Raw genomic sequence first — 21,169 nt, forward strand, 5'->3', positions numbered from 1 at the left:
TAACCTCAGTGAAAGACAGATTACCCTGCTGTGACAAATTATTACGATATTTAATTTTGGTTTTAAAAAAATTGTTAATGCAGGTCTAATCTATAATAATGCATTTATAGAATGTAGGATTAAGAGGTAATGGAGGAATTACATATAGCTACAATAAACTATATTGGAGAGTTATTTCCCTTAACATTGTTCTTTCTCTAAAATATTTTTTTTTAACTTTTGACAATAAAACATTTTACCCATTAATTTTACAAAATTAATTGCTGGGGATGAACATGATGAATATTTATATGAATTCAATGATAACGTTTGAAAAATAATAGTAAAGTTTACTACAAATGTATATATATAATATTGGTGAAAAAAAATAATGACTTTGTCTATTTTTACCTGATTATTTTAGATTTTGTTAAGTGCTTAGCTACAATGTTTTTGAATTAAATCTGACAGAAACAGATGGCTCATTGAAGTAGAAGACTAAGAGTGTTGAAGAGATCTTGATTAACATATAGTGTAGGCAAATGTAGAATATATATGACACATAAAAAATGCAGAGAAATATTTTTCTGAATTAAAGGCATAAAGAATCCTCCAATTGTATATATACATGGATCTATATAAGAACAAAGTCACACATGAGTACAAAAAAAAAAAAACATTTAAGTAGTTCTTTTTCAATGTCAGTGTTTATACATTTTGTAAGTATTAAAAGACATGGTACTGTTCTTCTTTTACACCAGTACTACATGCAGGTCTCAACATTAAAGGTTGTTTAATCAGTCACTTACATTTTTGTGTATATGTACCTGTTAGAAGTTTCTATGTCTGTTAATGACAAACCAAACAATCCTTTTTTTCTTGTCATGTGATTGTTTTCAGAAATTTTATCAGTAAGAATCCCTATTTAGATTCAGAGTTGACCGCTAAAATTTACATCCCATCAATGTTTTTTGTTTTTTTTTCATTCTTCCATGTGATCTCTATATAGCTTGCAATATTTTGTAGCAGAAACGTGACATAGCTATCACATATGCCGTCAGTGGTGTCAACTTTGCGGTTCAGTCGTGTGGTTAAAGTTTGATAAACATCAATAACTTTGTCAAACCTTCATGGATTATAATGAAACTAGGACAGAAGTCTATCAAGAGCAAAATTTTGAAAGTATTTTTTTTAATTTTCTGTACTGATAGATTGATTTTTTTTTTTGTGAATAGGTGTGTAAAGAATCATTCAATTAAAAGACTCAATTTTAATGTATTTTGTTGTATTTCTCTTTACAAATTACCACAGGATATGACATTAAAATGGAAAGGATACATGATTATGTTAATGTGAAAATGTTTATTTTCTTCCTCTCGGTGGTTCCAGTTAACAACCTTTCATTCCACCACTGTCCACCAAAACTGTGACACACAGGATTTTTCCTGCCTATACATGTATATGTAGGGGATAAATTTGACATCTCTCTCAATGCCAAAAAGGACAATTTTCCCAAAAACTCTATAGAAAATCTCCAATAATGTTTGAACTGCGATACAGATCAGTAAATTTCTGACAATTTTTTTTTTTTAAATTTCTTATCCGAAACAGACATTTGTTCAGTCACAATCTCTTCAGCGCTGACTGAAACATGATTTGACAATACTACTTTCATAAACAAATCTTGATCAAATTCTTTGCAAACATGTCCTGCAACAAAACAATTATTCATATAAAAACATAATAGACTGCACTGATTAACCGAAAAACAGAATGCAAAGAATAAAAAACAATGAACGTGCAAAATGACTGAAGTCTATAGGTATATTGATCTTAATTAATTCAAGAGAACAAAATTTTATGAATGCCCAACCTCGTGAAACTTGCACTGTAAGTAGTATAAATATCAAAGTTCAGCTTATTCTTTCAGCCTGTGTATGGAGTATCTGGGCCCATTAGTACAAAAAGTCTAGATCCTGAGCGACAAGCTGGGGTTGTTAGTTATAGTATATTCAACAAAAGTGTTTTAATCATGTGTAAAACAAATATGGTCCTGCTGATTGATTCAGTGTACTTCATTACATGTATATATACTCTTACTAAGTGGGAGTTCTATTGCAATGACCTTGTACATCAGTTTGTTCGTCCAACAAATTTTGTTGTTGCTCTTTTCTCAGAAACTTCTCTACAGAATGACTGCATATTTGATCAGTAGCTAGACAGTGATGAGTTTTAATGTGTGAGCACTTTCAGATCTATTCTATGATATACTGCTGATATTTGATGCATTTTCCAGTTACATGTTTTTACACTAGTAATTTTTTGGGGCCCTTTATAGCTTGCTGTTCAGTGTGAGCCAATGCTCCCTGTTGAAGGCCGTACCTTGACCTATAATGGTTTACTTTTATAAATTGTAACTTGGATGGAGAGTTGTCTCATTGGCACTCATACCACATCTTCCTATATCTATATACAACAATTAGAATTTGTAGATCAAATTTTCAAATTCTGTTCAAATGGCAATTTTCAAAGAGCCAGGTAAGAACTTGGACACTTGACCAGAGATTGTAACATCATCATGATCATGCAACAATCACTTTTGTACTGTGAAATTTTCTCTTGTTAATTCCTTTTGCAGGCAGATCTGTGATATCTAGTAATGGCTGTAAATTAGCAAAAAAAGTGTACATGCAATAAACAATGTGTAAATCCCAATGCAGGGAAAGTAACCTGACACGAATGCCAGATTAATTATTGTGATTTCAGGACATTCTGTATACAAATAAGGCTATTAAAACTTATAAAAGGCAAGTTGTTTTTATACGACCGCAAAAATTTAAAATTTTTTGGTCGTATATTGGTATGACGTTGGCGTCGTCGTCGTCCGGCGTCGTCCGAAGACACATTGGTTTTCGCACTCTAACTTTAGTTTAAGTGAATGGATCTCCATGAAATTTTACCATAAGGTTCTATACCACGAAAGGAAGGTTGGGATTGATTTTGGGGGTTATGGTACCAACAGTTAAGGAATTAGGGGCCAAAAATAAGCATTTTTGTAACTTCCAGACAATAACTTGTGTGTAAGTGTATGGATCTCTCTGACATTGTACCACAAGGTTCCATATCACAAAGGGAAGGCTGTAATTGATTTTGGGGGTAATTGCCTCAAAATTTTAGGAATTAGGGGCCAAAAAAGGGGCAAAAAACAAGCATTTTTCTAGTTTCATGACAATAACTTGTGTGTAAGTGTTTGGATATTTCTGAAATTGTACTACAAGGTTCCATATCACAAAGGGAAAGCTGGAATTGAGTTTGGGGGTAATTGCCCGAAACGTTTAGGAATTGGGGGCCAAAAAAGGGCCAAAAATAAGCATTTTTCTAGTTTCCAGACAATAACTTGTGTTCAAGTGTATGGATCTCTCTGAAATTGTACTGCAAGGTACCATACCACAAAGGGAAGGCTGGGATTGAGTTTGGGGGTGATGAATCATAAGGGGGTTCAAAAAATTTGGGGGGGGGGGATTTTTTTTTTTCTTTTTTTTTCTTTTTTTCCTTTTTTTTTCTTTTAAAATTTTCCATTTTAAGTTGGTTATTTCTGATTTATATTTAAAAGCAAATAATAATGATATGGTAGGAGATACACACCAAATAGGATGTGTAAATTATTATATAATAAGTATTGTGCAATAGCAAGAAATTTTAAATTGCACAGTATTGCACAATAGCAAGAAATCTTCAATTGCACAGTATTGCGCAATAGCATGAAATCTTCAATTGCACAGTATTGGGCAATAGCAAGAAATATCCAATAGCACAATATTGCGCAATAGCAAGAAATTGTCAATTGTACAGTATTGCGCAATAGCAAGAAATATTCAATTGCACAGTATTGTGCAAAAGAAGATACTTTGTATAAATTGCTTATTTCTTGATCAATTTCAATGGGGTTTTATTCTTGAATTCTTGGGGTTCTTTAATATGCTGAATCTAACCGTGTATTAAGTTTTTGGATTTTGGGCCCCGTTTTTAAATTGGTCCACATTGAGGTCCAAAGGGTCCAAAATTTAACTTTGTTTGATTTCATCAAAAATTGAATTATTGGGGTTCTTTGATATGCCGAATCTAACCGTGTATTTAGATTCTTAATTTTTGGTTCCGTTTTCAAATTGGTCTACATTATGGTCCAAAGGGTCCAAAATTAAACTTAGTTTGATTTTAACAAAAATTGAATTTTTAGGGTTCTTTGATATGCTGAATCTAAACATGTATTTAGATTTTTGATTATGGGCCCAGTTTTCAAGTTGGTCCAAATCGGGGTCCAAAATTAAACTTTGTTTGATTTCAACAAAAATTGAATATATGGGGTTCTTTGATATGCTGAATCTAACCATGTATTTAGATTTTTGATTTTTGGGTCCCGTTATCAACTTTGTCCACATTGAGGTCAAAAGGGTCCAAAATTAAACTTTGTTTGATTTCATCAAAAATTGAATTCTTGGGGTTCTTTGATATGCTGAATCTAACCATGTATTTAGATTTTGGATATTGGACCATAATAGGTGAATGTCCAATTTAAAATTTTTAAGTTCTTAGCCCACATTCATGCTGTGTCAAATATTTAATCACAATCCAAATTCAGAGCTGTATCAAGCTTGAATGTTGTGTCCATACTTGCCCCAACTGTTCAGGGTTCAACCTCTGCGGTCGTATCAAGCTGCGCCCTGCGGAGCATTTTATTTTTATGTGAAATCTATCCTGTCGTAATTTTTGCAAAAAATTGAAACAATGTAAAATGTTTGCATTTATAGCAAATCATTGAGTCTTAGCTTGTACTTTGTGGGATTAATATCAATTTGATTATTTATAGCTTTGAAACAAGAGTCTTGTTTCAAGACTGAGATGTTCTTTGATGTTCTATGTTTTTTTGTTTAAAGTACAAATTAACTTTGGGTGACATAGTTCTATGAAACCTTCTTGGAAGTCCTTCTTCTGATTTTAGAAGATATCAGTGAGTTAAGAACCCTCTCTCAATTTTGTGATGTCATACATTTTTAGCTCAGGGCAAGGTGAGAAATTGCAATGATTTTGCATCTTTAGCATAAACTTTTTTAAAAATCTTCTTCACTGGAACAGGTTGACCAAATTCACTCAAACTTTAGTTCAATGATCTTTAGGATATCTAGAATAAATGTTTATGTTTTCTGTTCCTGCCAATCGACTAACTTGGCCACTATGGCTATAAGTAGAACATACATGTAAATGCAAGTAAGTGTCTAAAGCTTATATCTTGGAAGTTATAATAGAAACAGAAAATCTAAAAAAAAAAAATGTGCAGAAGTTCTAACTACTCTCTTTTTCCAAAATTATCAGGCTTATATAATATTTTGATAATAGTATTGCCCATAGATGACAATTACACCTATTTTTGCATCTAAAACACTTAACTTTATATATAGAGTTAAACAGCAAAAATGAATATCAAGATAAGATCTTTCATTTTTGATTTCAAAGATTTTCTGGTTTGTCATAGAGTTATGTGACTTTTAACAGTCATGATTTATTATTTGATGTAATATTTATATGCCTAAAGGTACATGTATTATAATTCTGATGAAAGGTTTTCAGCAGAGTCATTTTACTTACTTCTGATTAGTTGTTTTTTGAATATACCATTTTATTTTTGTAAAAATTTCAGTATGCACAAGAAGGGGTTATCTTGGGCTTTTGGCAATTATCTTGAAAACTAAAACATTGTAAAATGAAAGGATAGAAACTATAACAGCAGAAATAATCAACAAACCATAACCTACAATTAAGTCAACATTACTGAAATAAGTAAGTGCCTCTGAATGATATTTTTTACCTTTTTTTTTGCATTTTTGGCTGATTTCATGAAAACTATAATTGATAAAGAGAAACTGTAAACATAAAAAATTATCAACAGGATAATATACAATTAAATAAACATAATCAAAACTGTCTGTTAAAGAAGTCATTGTTCATTTGTTTGTATTTTACCCCTTTTGAGTCTTAGACTTTTACATGTATATTCAAAAGTATAATGGATAAAGAGAAACAGTAAATGGCAACAATTATCAGCAAGACAAGATCTACACTTAAATCAAAAGTTGGGCTTATCTTACCTCCATATCATGGTTCATTGGTCAACTATTTTCGTGATTAGGTCCATCACTCAGATACTATAAGCAATAGGTCATCTATATTTGATGTATCATATGGAATGATTATAAGGTGACCCATGTCATTCTTTAAGGGTTTAAATGACCATGACCTCATTTTCGTGATCATTCCAGTGATCTAAGTTAAGTTTTAGTGGTCATATCCATTTCTCAGATACTGTAAGCAATAGGTCAACTTTAACTGGGTTAATGGAATTATTCTTTAGATTTCTGTTTTTTTCTGGCAGGTTTTATCTGACATTGGCCTCATTACCATTGTACTTTTGTCAATGTTAAGCTTTTGTTGTTAGGTTGATTTCTTAAATACCATATGTAATAGGTCAACTACTAAATGTATATTTGGTGTAAGGAATGACAGTGAGTTGCACATGTCTGTCTGGAAAGGTTCATCTGATCTTTACCTCATTTCCATGGATCAGCAGTAAAACCTTGATCTTTATAATTCTTAACATAAAGTTCATCCGCACTCTTGATTCATTTTATAATTACTTGCCGAAAGATGAAAAATTCTAGATAAAATCCATTTAATTATGCTGATTTCCATGGCAATGTACAAATCAAGGGTCTGCAAATATTTCAATTTTTTTTTTTTTTCAATGCAACCAAGCGGACAAAAAGATGCATAATTTCAATAATTTTACAGTCAATTTCTATTTCTGTATATGATCTTCATGGGATTGCATTTCTTAATCAGTGTTGTTTTATTAACAAACAAAATTAGTGTTATTCCAAAAAATTAAACCAGGATATATTCATTGAACTTTGAGGTGCAAATAAAAAATTAAGTCAAAAAAATCAGTTCTACTCCAAATTTTGTTTAAGTTATGCCCCTTGGATATATGATATTAGGAAATATTGCTTTGTAAGCATTCTCACTGTTGCTAATTTTCACAATCTAATTAAATTTAAATCTCCGCACTTGCTCCTCGTTGTTTATATGTCGCGCGTGGGAGATCAATCTCCCACGCGCGACATATAAACAACGAGGAGCAAGTGTGGAGATTTAATTTTAATTAGATTGTAATTTTCAGTGATTTTGATAAAAAATTTATGAAAGATTACCGTTTATATAAACAATATCTTAATTGAGTACAAAAGCCAGTGTTGACTGAAAAATTTGATGTGAGTTATGTCCCCTAGAAATGTAAATTACAATGTATGTAGTAGTCATTCTCAGAATACTAAAATGATGATTAAAAAAATCCTAAACCAATTGGAGGGTAAAGTTTGATTCACAAAAGTCTGATTGCAGAAACCAAAAACTTCTTTCTGCACTTATCATGTAACATTTTACATTAATAAGTAGCCATTTGATTACTACAAAACAAAGATGGCCGATATTATGGGACCCTCATTTGTAGTCAAGGTCGTTTAACACCCCCATCTTAGTCTCAGAGATGGATTGAACAAAAATTATGAATAACACAGTGCCTGAAATAGTTCAACGATTATTCTAACAAAAATTTGTCTTGACAAAAGTATTGCACTGCTTAATCCTACAATGTGTATCTGACCTTGACTTCATTGTCCTGGATATTTAAAAATGTTAAATATATGTGACACTTGTAGTAAAACCTTTATATTTAATACTTTTAACATAAAATCAACGGTCAGTGAAGCAGACGAGACATTTTAGTGTGTGCACTATTGTTGTTAAAAAATGGTAAATTTTGAAAAACATTTGTGTTTGCTAGTATTTCCACAAAAATTAATATGTAGGTATAATTTGCTATTCTAAAATGATTCTCATTGCCCAAAAATTATTGGATGCAAACCATTTTCGAAAATGCCAGACGAAATACGTAGTGCTTGGATTTTAACAAAACCTTTATGTACATGTATTAAAGAACCCATCCATAATGAATTGCTGGTTTCAAAATTAAAGAACCTATGAACATAGATTGCTTTGTATGCATCTGTTTCTGTGTCTCACTCAAAAATGTGCAAGCTGGCCCTTGCTGACATGTCAGTTTTTTAGTTTTATACAATGTAGCTCACTTGGACCAAATAGTCTGCAGTCGTCCATCGTAGTCTGTTGACTTTTACAAAAATTTCTCTGAAACTACTGGGCCAATTTGAAGTAATCCATATCACCTCCTTGGGGTATCAAGTTTTAAAATAAGTCAGATGATCATGCCTGCAAAGAAACATGGCCGCCATTGCTAAAAATAAAACATGGGGGTTAAATGAAAGTATAATCCATTGTCTTTATAATCAGTATGAATATAGAGATAATCTGAAGGGACAAAATTGTTCAGAATATCAAGATCTACCTACAGTCCATTTTGACCATAACTGTCAGACAACTACTTATAGGAGTTATTCCCCTTTAATGATGATCTTTACCATTTTTTTGAAGTTTCTGCTACATGTATTATCTTTATTAATTTAATAGATAAAGTATAAATATACTGGCAAAAATGATCAACAGGAATAGATCTACTAATAAGTCAACATGGTTGAAATTGTCAGTCATTTCTTTACAGGAGTTAATGTTCTTGAAAGATGAATATTTCCTATGTTTTTTTTTTCGTTTTTTTTTTTGTCTACAAGAAAGACTGAAAATAGACCATTTTAAGGTGTTATTGTCATTAAAAGAAGCTTTTTTATGGGTTTTTTTTTTGCTGAAACTATAGTAGACACAGAGAAACAGTAAACAACAGATATGATAGGCAGGATAAGATGTTTGCAAATTTTAGTAGATAGATATAAACTGTAAAAAAACAAAAATATTCAGCAGGACAAGATCTACTAATAAGTCAACATGACCAATATCATCAGTATACTCTTTATAGGAGTTATAACCCTTGAAAGAAAATGTTTACCTATTTGTTGGTTATTTGCCAGTTAATATCAGAAATATTTTCATTGAATCATGTCAATTTTATGAAGACTGCCAGGTGAGTGATGCAGGCTCCTCGGGGCATTTAGTTATGCAATGTAGAAAATGCTTAATTTCTCAACATAAAGTAAATACCTTAAGCTTTATTAATTTTTTTCCTGTTGTACATAATTTGTCATGCACAACTATTCATAATGTTGTAACACTAGCTGTTATTGTAGGAATAAATTTACAAATGGAAGTTCAAATAGTTGCTTTTTCACCAATACTCAAATGCAATGAATAAATTTCAATTCAATCTCTGTCTAAGTACCTTTATTCATGGGTGCAAAGAATCAAACCTATAATTAGGCTTTCATAGCTAAAAACTTGTTGTAAATAATTCTGAAAATTCCAAAGGGCCATATATTGATTTATATTGAAATTCAGGAGTGTTATCATTTACGCTAATTGGACAGACCTTTAAAAACATAAACATCTTTTGACCATACTAAGTACCTACCAATAATTGAAATAGCTTTCACACTGAGTTTGTGTTTATCCTCATTGTTATTTACTAAACAAATCACTTCTGCAAAATATCTGTAGAATGCTTGTATGCTGGTAAATTTCCTATTTTTGTAGTTTGTATTCTGGTAAATTTGCTGATAGTTTTAAAGAATCCACGATGATTCAGTAATTTATATGGGTTTAAATTCCTTTGTTTAACAAAACTTTCAGTGTTCCTAGGATATTTAATATCATTGTTTCGTCATCTGCTCCTATCAATACAACTGAAAACTTGGAAACTTAAATATGTGATTTGCCTCTCTCCACTAAATCTGCAAAAATTAATATCCCACAATTAACAATGAATCTGTAGTATATTGAGATAAATGTTAGCACATGCTGATATTCCATAGTCTAATGTAAAACAAGTGAAGTTACATGCTCGTTCAGTACATTTACTGAGTGCATATGATACAGCATATTTATTGGATAAAAGGATTACTTCAAGTGAATTTATTATTAGCGAAGTGAACAATAGGTTTAAATCTTTGATACTAGCTTGTTGTTTTAATCAATGTTTAAAAATCTTATTAAGTACTTTTATCCATAACATACATAGTTTGTATCCAAGACTTACTCTTGGTCATGATGACCGAAGTTTATTTAAGGGTGATTTTTGTAGAGCCTGCAACATTTATGTCACAAAAGCAAGACATTGCGATCCTTTCTTTGTCGGTGTTGGCGGCTCCATCATTTAGGTTCAGTCTGGTTAAAGTTTTTTTTAAACATCAATAACTTTGTCAAACCTTCATGGAATTTTATGAAATTTGGACAGAAGATTGTTTTTGACTAAAATACAGTATCCAGAGCAAAATTTTGAAAATATCTTTTTCGATCTTTAGTATTTTACTGTTAAATGGACTTTTTTTATGCCCCCGCCGTATCGGAGGGGGCATTAAGTTTTACCCTTGTCCAAAATTGGTTCCCATTCTCTAACTTGAGTAAGCCTCAACCAAATGTTATGAAACTTATACACAATGCTAATTACCACAAAACACAAATCAAGTTTGAATTTTGGTGGCGTCACTTTAGCCGTTCTAGAGTTATGCCCGTTTATAAATGGAAAAATTGCAAAATTTTGTTTAGTTTCAGTTCTCTAACTTAAGTTTGCCTCAACCAAATGTTATGAAACATATACACAATGCTTATTGCCACAAAATAAAGATCAAGTTTGAATTTTGGTGGGGTCACTTTAACCATTCTCGAGTTATGCCCCTTTAGAAATGGAAAAATTACAAAATTATTAGTTTCCGTTCTCTAACTTAAGTTTGCCTCAACCAAATTTTATGAAACATATTCACAATGCTTATTACCACAAAATAAAGATTAAGTTTGAATTTTGGTGGGGTCACTTTAACCATTCTCAAGTTATGCCCCTTTATAAATGGAAAAAAATGCAAAATTTTTAGTTTCCGTTCTCTAACTTAAGTTGCCTCAACCAAATGTAATGAAACTTATACACAATGCTTTTTATCACAAAACACAGATCAAGTTGAATTTTGGTAGCATCACTTTAATCATTATCTAGTTATGCCCCTTTATAAATCGAAAATTGCAAAAATTTTAGTTTCCGTTCTCTAACTTATGTTTGCCCCAACCAAACATTATGAAACCTATACACAATACTTATTACCTTATACTTTGTCAAACCTTCATACAATTTTATGGAACTTTGGCAGTAGCTTTTTAATGATTAAGAGATAATGTCTGAAGGAAACTTTTTAAAATATGTTTTTTTCATTTTCAGTACTTTTCTGATAGACATGATAGATGGACTTAGTTTTTTACAGTTTACAGACAGTCTGGGAATGAAATTTTTTGACATGATAAATTTGTAAACCTTCTGGATTGTTATGAAACTTGGACAGATGCTAATCTTCAAGACCAAGAAATAGCATCTCAAACAAAAGTTTTATTATTTTTTTTAAATTCTGCATTTTACTGATAAATGGACTCACTTTTTAGGTCAACATTACAATTTTACACTGACAGCAGCGATCACAGGTGAGACTCGGGGTTCCATGGAACCCCTTTATGAAATTTTTTAGCTCAGCTGGGCCTTCATGCCAATGTAAGCTGTTGCTTAGGGACTTTGTCGTTACTTTAAAAAAAAAACTTTTATAAACCAACCAGGCCAATCTGGACCAAACTTGGCAAATACTGTCTTCTTTCAAAAATTGTGTTGATTATACAAGTGGCTTAAAGATGTGTTTTAGATAAAGAAATTCTGTCTGAGACCAAAATTCTCAGAATGTCTTTAAGATCCCTACCATCGATTTAGACCAAAATTGTGAAATGACTCATTACAGGAGTTATTGCTCCTAAATCACAATTTTTACCAATTTTTTTTTGTTATGTTTGCCCTTGACTTGAAAACCATAACAGATAAGGCAGAAACTGAAAACAACCAAATTGGACAGCATTTCAAGATCTACAAATTGGCAAAATGGTTGAAAACCATTAATCTTCTGCTTAACGTGATGGTTCCCAAAATTCCACCTATATTGACAGTTTTTTCACCCACGTTTATTTATGATCCAGACAAAAGTTTCCATTCTGTATTTATTGTGTAGATTTATCCATCTTCACTATATAGATCCACTAATTTAATTTTGAATCTTTATTGAATCATATAAAAATTGACTTGAACCGACCTCCAAACGATCTGTGATTTAATGAGGAGTACCCAAATTGCATCCATGCTTAAATTCACATTTGTAAAAATCAAAAATGATATTTTATTATATTTCTCCAAATATTTAGAACAATTTGACAATAGTCCATGCTTACTATTCTTTTTTTAAGAAATGGTACCTGTAACATATTTTAATTGCTCATTTTTAAAAGTTCACTTGTTGTGGACGTCTCATGGCGATGTTTCCATAGATTTTACTTTTTCGAGTGAATACTTCATCTGTTGATATATACTATGATCGTGTTGTGTTTATTCAAAATATATTTAGGTATGTTGAAAGACGTGCATGATGTCAAATCATAAAAATACAAACTGTTTAGTCTCTAAGAAAACTTGTAAGATTTCCGCTGATATTTTTGCTAAATGGGTGATATTTGGGTACTGTGACCTTATAGGAATTATTGTCCTTAAATGACATTTTTGCGTTTTTTTGCTATTTCAATTATTTATTTTGAAAACTATTATATATATATACCAGTTATAGAAAGATACAAAGTGTAAAAGCAAAATAATCAGCATTACAAGATCTACAAATAAGTCACATCAACCAAATATTAATTGGTTCCTTATAGCAGTTAATCAAGATCTACAAATAAGTCACATCAACGAAATATTAATTGGTTCCTTATAGGAGTTAATGCCTTTTATTGACAATTTTTACCCATTTTATACCATTGCTGTAAAAGAAGGGGTATATTGGTTTAGGCTTGTCTTTCCATTATTTCATCTGTCCCTCTGTCTGTCCCATGAAATTTGTGTCACAATTTCCCCAGGAAATACTAACCAGAGCTTCCTGAAATTTGGACGTAAGTTTCATGTAACTAAATTATACCTGTCTGATGTGTTTTCATGCTTACCACTTATCAACTTCCTGTTTTCCCAATACTTATGTTTTCTTACACACAATGGCCATGTATATAATTTTCTTCAGGTTTTTTGTAGGATCCCAACTTGGCTTTATAATAATAATGCACCCATGCTGGTCCTGTAATTTACATACATGTATATACATACATTGTTAAAATCAGAATTTATTACTAGTAAAACATTTTGATAAGAATTTATTTTAAAGAATGATGACAGTCTTTACATAATATCATCAACCCTTTCTGTATTCACACTATGTAAAATGTTATTGTTCACATGTTTACTTTATAGAGAAAGTCAGATGACTTCTTTATTTTAAAGATCAATATTTTACAATATATATAAATCTTCATCTTATCCTGTTGTTCATAAATGAAGAGAAAAGGCAATATTATTGACCTAAATCACAATAAGTCAATATCATAGTTATGATTTAAATGGCAAAACTTGTAATATAAGTACTGCAGTGTTTAATATCTTGTATTAATTACTCTGCGATAAGAGGAAATTTATTTGTAAAGGGGACAAAAGTGTTGAAAAGATTAAATGTCTTTCATATAGAAATCGGAATGATCACAAAGGTTAACATAATTATGTCAATATTATCATAATACCTGATTAAACTTTCAACAATTCAGAGGCTCATGAGGATAAGGATTTTTGTATTAACATATCAATCTAGACCAAGAAGGTTAATCTATTTAAAAAAGTCCTTTTGACCCAAAATTTTTTTGGTGCTTTTTTCTGAATAAGCATTTCTTTTTTACTTTACTTTTGAAAATAGACAACAAAGAAATTTATATCATTGAGATTGATATCATATAGGTTTATTTCTGTTCTTTCCATTTGCATTTATTAGTGTATGGTTAAATTGTACTTTCCAAAAGATATATGCTAAGTATTCCGTTGAAAGATAGTACTTTTTTTAAGTAGTAATCTATTTTCTACAGGGGAAAAATCTTAAATTTTTATGCCCCTGCTGTAGCGGAGGGGTATTAAGTGTTACCCTTGTCTGTCCGTCCGTCCGCCGCAATTACATCCCCAAAATTGGTTTCCGTTATCTAACTTGATTTGCCTCAACCAAATGATATGAAACTTATACACAGTGCTTATTACCACAAAAGACAGATCAAGTGTGAAATTGGGTGGCGTCACTTTTACCGTTCTTGAGTTATGCCCCTTTATAAATGGAAAAATTGCTAAATCTGTCGTTTCCATTCTTTAACCAAATATTATGAAACTTATACACAATGCTTATTATCACAAAACGGTCTTAACTACGTGAATCCTGCATCTGTGTGTGGAAGTTGACTCATGCATATTTACAAGTGGGGACATCTCTCCATTTATTTTAGTCTTTAAGTTTTAACAGTTTAAATTTTTTTATGTGTCTTCAAAATCCAAGAATATCAAAAATAAGGAGCTTTGGTATGATTTCCAAAGAAGACTTTATATAAATGTTATTGAGCCCCATTACCTTCTCTCATATCCTAGTTAAATTCTCATTTTATTATATATATGGACTTCATTATATTTCACTATGTACCTGTGAACCATATATCATTACTGTTGACTGCCAAAGAAATTAAATACTTTTTCAACAAGAATATTAATATAAAATAAAAACTGTTATAGATAAAAGTACACATGCATCGGATATAGAACTTAACTTCCATATAATATTAAATTTTTAAACTCAGTGCTTGTTGTATAGGACATTATTAGATTTAAATTTGGATTAAGAATTAGGTTTTGGAGTAATCTTTTTTTCACTGCATTAAACAGGAGTAAGCTGATCAAGTTAAATGTAGGATATACATAGATATTAATATATTTTGTTTGCTTCGTGCCCCCATGTGGAAATGCAGCCAATGGTTTAACGTTGTTCGTATATTAATTCCATAATGACATCAGTTCTAGCACATTACAGTAATCATGGTGCACTTGTGAAAATGTCATCTAATCAACAATCTACGCTTAAATTACGCAGACTTAGTGTGGATGAATTTGTACTACCGAAAATTCATACCAAGAAAATTAAAAGAGTAAATTCTGAGAGAAAACCATTTAGTGTTAATCCATTTCCTAAACTTGGGACAGGTAAGCAAAAGTTAATTATCTGAAAATAAATGAAAATCTTAGTTAATTTATGACAATTTATAATGTTTTAAATAAGACAATTAATCAAGGATTACAGTACATTTTTTTGGCTTAAATCATTGATCGTTGATGACATCGTGTTCATTTGTTTTTCTGTTACTTTTCAGATTGAACTTTTTTTGGTTAAGGTAGTTTTTCACAAATATGTGGTCATATCAACTTGAAACTTAGTACTTATCTTATCGTATCTTATCTTATCTTAGTACTTATCTTATCGTATCTTATCTTATCTTAGTACACATGTTCATAATGATGTGAACTTTTTGAAATACAATTACAAACGAAAGTGAACCAACGCCTGGTGAGTCTGTAGTGAGTTAGAGTCCCTGAAGTGGATACCTCGGGTATGCAGGGTCGTTATGAAACATGTCGATCAATAAATTTTCTGCAGCAGTCCCTCCAGTGTTGTTGTTATAAGACTTTCTACATTTTTGAAATACAGTACAATGTATATGCAAAAGTAGAGTTTTGACCCAAATTTTGTGGTTCACTATACATTGAAAAGTGACAATGTGTATAATGGTTAAAGTAGTTAACCATATATGCATTCATGAAGTTGTGGTCATATCAATTTGAAACTTAGTACACATGTTCATTTTAATGAGTACTTTATCAAATATATACCAGATTTGAATTTTGATTGTAATTTGGAGGTTCACTCAACATTGATGTGAAAGTACAGCAGGGCATGATATCCTATAGACATACATTCTTGCTCAATTTGCATCTTAAAATTTACATGTCTGTGTTTAAATTTGTTGAACAGATTTTTTTTTATATATGTCAGACTAACTTTCTTTAAAAGGAAAATGCTATATTGCCCAAAACGAATCCATCCACCAGTTTTAGAATAGAAGAATCCTCAAATATAGGTCAACATAACCTAGATTTTTATGAGAGTCTGCTCATCTCCCCAGTCCCTAAGATGCATCCTTACATTGTTTTATGTTTGTATGTATCACCAAATAAAAAAATATGTGTATTTTTCATTGGCAATAGTTTCATAAGGTTCTGTTTAATAAATCTAACTTTTAATTGGTAAGTTTAAAATGCTTGAGATGACTCAATATCAAAACTGAGTAATAACTTTTTACAAATATTACAAATATTACAAATATTACATATATCAAACATGTCATAATAAGGCATTCATTTCTTAACAATCGTGGATTAGGGATTAAGGTATATTTGTGAAATTGTTATATATCACCTTTAAATGATTGAATAATGTGCTTGATTATCAGTCAAATAACAAAGAAATGGCACTTGTAAGCTAATCAAGCATTTCCAATTGACATTAAGATCTTATAAATGTTTATATTTTCTTAAATGATTAATTCTATAATTTGACAGTGTTATTGAGAAAAAGGTATCTAAGAGACCATTATATATATATTAGTTCAATAAGTGAAATAAAAGAATGACCCTCCTCTGTTTTTTGAGGAGTTATGTATTTTGATAGGTTTATAAGGTAGCTAATAATGACATAAATTATTGTTTGAAAAAGGCAGTTTTGGGGTTTAAAAAAAGAAAGGTAGATCTGATAAAGTGATATTCTTATAAACAGATATATTGATTTTACGTTTATCTAACTATTATCTGTATTGCAAAAGGTAGCTGAATTATGCTCTACCAACATAAGCTTTGAGTTAATTCCCCTGCAAATAATATGATCAGAGCTGGGCCGCAGAATGATATCTAGTACACCTATTAATTGACATGCGATCCAGCCTGGTCATATTTGCAGATCACTTAGTATCAGAGATTTAGGCTTAATGAAGGTCAAAAACGTAAAATTAGTGTCATGTGATCTTCATCTTGGGTTAAATGGGCATTCTCTCCAAAATGCAATCCGTCAACTATATTTGGATTATGGAATGATAAAAAGGTGTACATAGAAATAAGAAGATGTGGTATGAGTGCCAATGAGACAACTCTCCATCCAAGTCACCATGTGTAAAAAGTAAACAATTATAGGTCAAAGTACGGCCTTCAACACGGAGCCTTGGCTCACACTGAACAGCAAACTATAAAGGGCCCCAAAATGACTAGTGTAAAACAATTCAAACAGGAAAACCAACAGTCTAATCTATATAAAAAAGCGAGAAACACTTAAGAACCACATCAACAAACGACAACCACTCTACAACAGGTGCATGTCTTATGACAGGTGCAAACAAATGCAGCGTAAAAAAAAAAAAATACACTAACCTAAACCTGAAAAACAAACCCTAACCAATAAAAATCCTAACCTAACCATATCCATAATTCAACCTTAACCGTAAAGTATGGGGACCCATAAAATAGAAGAAATGCAAATTCAGTTACGAATAGTAAATTTAAAACATACGACACAATTCAGCATAAAATTGAGAATGGAAATGGGGAATGTGTCAAAGCGACAACCCGACCGAAGAGCAGAAAACAGCCGAAGGTCACCAATGGGTATTCAACACTGCGAGAAAATTCTGCACCCAGAGGCGGGCTTCAGCTGGCCCCTAAACAAAAATGTGTACTAGTTCTGTGAAAATAGACGTCATACTAAACTCAAAAACATATAAATGAACTAAAATTAAAAAAGCATACAAGACTAACAAAGGCCAGAGGCTCCTGACTTGGGACAGCGTAAAAATGCGTCGGGGTTAAACATGTTTTGTGAGATCTCAACCCTCCCCCTATACCTCTAGCCAATGTAGAATAAACAAACACACAGCAATACGCACAGTAAAACTCAGTTTTAAAGAAGTCCGAGTTTGATGTCAGAATAGGTAACAAAAGAAACTAAGCAAAATGACAATGATACATAAATTAACAAATTTAGACAAAGGACTACTAGCAGTAACTGACATGCCAGCTCCAGACCTCAATTAAACTGATTGAAAGATTATGTCTTCATCATATGAAAATCAAGCACAATCCCTCCCGTTAGGGGTTCAGTATCATACCATCATAAAATATATGAGAAGTACATAATCCATATCATGCCAACAACTGGTTTTAGAATAAATGTGTTTATTTCCGATGCAAAGACCAGACCCTATGAGTGTATCAATATTAATACCAAAAAATGCAATCTTTAATGACCTGACAACAGTATCGTAACTATATCCCTTCTGAATAAGTCTGTTTAAAGGTTTGGTTAGCTTTTGAGGTGAATGCCGACATTTTTGTGCTTTGTATAGAATATTACCATAAAAGATTGGATGTGAAATACCTGAACGTATAAGATGTCTGCATGTTGATTTATATTTACGAATGATGTCCTTGTACCGATGATAAAATTTAGTAAATGTTTTGACTAGTTTGTGATATCAAAAACCCTGGTGTAATAATTTTTCAGTAATACAGAGATTTCTTTCGTTAAAATCAAATACGTTGTTACATACACGAGCAAATCTAACAAGTTGAGATATATAAACACCATAAGATGGTGACAAGGGAACGTCACCATCTAAAAATGGATAATTAACAATAGGAAATGAATAATCATCTCTTTTATCATAAATTTTGGTATTAAGCTTCCGGTTTACAATATAGATATTAAGATCCAGGAAAGGACAGTGCTCATTGTTAGTATTAGCTTTATTTAAAGTCAGTTCAGCAGGATAAATCTCCTTAGTGTACATGCTGAAGTCGTCATTATTGAGAGCCAATATACCATCCAAATATCTATAAGTGTTATAAAATTTCTGTAAAAGATGTTGTTTCGATGGGTCTTTGCTGATTTTAGTCATAAATTGTAACTCATAACAATACAGAAACAGGTCCGCAATAAGTTGTGCACAGTTAGTCCCCATTGGAATTCAAATAACTTGACGATATTCGGAATCTCCGTAGCGAACAAAAATGTTATCTAGTAAAAATTCAAGGGCAGTTACAGTATCAAAGCAGGTCCAATTGACATAGTTCTTTTGTTTGTTGTTACTAAAAAATGACCTAAAAGAGTTTGAACATATATATTCGCATTCTGACTTTTTAAATGCCCATTTAATTAGGTGTGTGAATTTTTTCTTAAACAGATTATGAGGCAAAGTGGTATATAGGGTAGAAAAATCAAAACTTTGAACAGATTCGAAATCAAGTACTTTCAATGAATTTTTGACACTCCAAAAGTAATTAATTCCACTATTTTCAAAGGCCTTATTTGAACAATTTATTACCATGACTTTGATTCTACCAAGTGTACTAGTAAGTAGAATAGAGAGTTTAGTAGTGGAATAATGGCTTGAAGAGGAAATAAATCTATATTTGTAAGGTGTTTTGTGCAGCTTCGGAAGCCAGTACATAGTTGGAACTTTCATTGTATTTGGTTCTGCTTGTAAAGAGGTAGCTATTAAGTTTATGTTTGTTAGAGATGTCATTTTCCAAAAATGGAGTCAGTTGGAATGTTGGTGAATTCGTGATTTCCTTTTGCAGAACCTCAATGTAAAATTTACGTCAAACAATAATGATATTATTAGCAGCCTTATCAGCCAGGACAAAAACAAATTCCTTGGCAAGTTCTTTTAGCTTATATTTGATACATGCATGTTAACTCTTTATTTTATCTACATGGATGATCTCTATGTTTCTCATAACAAATATGGACTTCCCGTATCCTTGGAAATGGGGGAAGGGGGTATTAATGTGTGACCTATGCTGTCAATTATTCTAAATAAATTGGATTATTGTGTGTATCTTCAAAATAAGCCTTGTCAAGTGGTTAAGTGCATGCAGTACAATGTAATTACTTATGTTTAGACGATGGGAAGGATTTTGGAAATCATTTTCTTTTCCAATCTATTCCTCAAATAATTCAAACTAAATAATGAAAAGTAAGAATAAGTAATGTGTTTGCTTGCTTGTCATTTAAAATTATAGATGCAGTTGAAATCAGAAGGTTATATAAATTAACTCATGGAATCTCATGTGTACATTTTGACAGCATTTTTCATTATTTTACTTCTGTTATTCAAATTTGAATTTTTCTGTTAAAATTACTAGTCATTTGTTGTTTTTTTTTCAGGACATGGTGTATATGTGTTTGAGAACCAGTATTTTCGATATGAAGGAGAATGGGTGAAAGGAAAGAAGCATGGTAAATATTTATTTTGTCACATTTTCCTTTATTATTTATTGAGTGAAACAGAAAGAGTTTGTTAAATATTCTCATAGTAATATCCCCACTCCAAAATCTGGCAGGTTCATATGACCTTGACCTTGACCTCATTATCATGATACATTGGTCAACATTTAGATTTTTTGGTTACACCGTTTTCTCAGATAATAACCATGACCTTATTTTCATGGATCATTAATAATGTTAAGTTTATGTAATGTTTGTTGTAAACCCTTATTCTTAAAGACTTTCAACATCAAATTCAATCAGTAGAGCAGAGTGACATCTCCCAGTATGTACACACTTGTGTAGCTTACTCTTTTATTTTAAGAGAATGATTGAAAGAAAATGAGTTGTTTATATTTATTAAATCCACAAGGCATTGGCTAAATTATAGTAAAAGTAGAATGTATGATAAGTCCACTTTATTGGTCCCCTAAAATTTAGAATATGACGTTTTTAATGCAATAAATGGATCAAACATTTACTGGAGGCAACTTTTATCACTTTCAAATGAAGTAACAAACTTATTTTGCTGCCGAAAGTTAGATTGATGTACGCTCTCTGAGTAACAAGTACCGGAAGTGCATGCAGTGATAAAAAGTTGTCTTTTTATTAAATAACCTACAACACACGGTAAATTCAATGCCTAAACCTCATTTCTTAAGAAAATGAATCGTTTATGTATGCATTTCTTTAATAATCAATAAAAAATTGATGTTTTATCAACTTGGTAAAAATTGAAAATGTCCGATGACGAAAGCGACTGAAAGCGAGTA

At 31.3% G+C, this 21,169-nt stretch overlaps 1 protein-coding gene across 6 annotated transcripts in view; it reads left to right on the forward strand.

The window, feature by feature from the left end:
- Positions 1–14,917: 14,917 nt before the first annotated feature.
- LOC127701558 (MORN repeat-containing protein 1-like) overlaps positions 14,918–21,169 on the forward strand; it is a 34,969-nt gene continuing 28,717 nt past the window's right edge. Inside the window, exons 1-2 of one of the 6 annotated variants that reach the window (XM_052205496.1) lie at positions 14,918–15,232; positions 20,298–20,369. In XM_052205496.1, the coding sequence (XP_052061456.1) occupies positions 15,037–15,232; positions 20,298–20,369 (268 nt within the window). In that variant the 5' untranslated portion in view covers positions 14,918–15,036. The remainder of the gene's footprint in view (positions 15,233–20,297; positions 20,370–21,169) is intronic. The other 5 variants (XM_052205495.1, XM_052205497.1, XM_052205498.1 and 2 more) reach the window with 5 other exon arrangements.

This window comes from Mytilus californianus, unplaced genomic scaffold (assembly GCF_021869535.1).
Source record: "Mytilus californianus isolate M0D057914Y unplaced genomic scaffold, xbMytCali1.0.p SCAF_5, whole genome shotgun sequence".
Taxonomy (NCBI): Eukaryota; Metazoa; Mollusca; class Bivalvia; order Mytilida; family Mytilidae; genus Mytilus; species Mytilus californianus.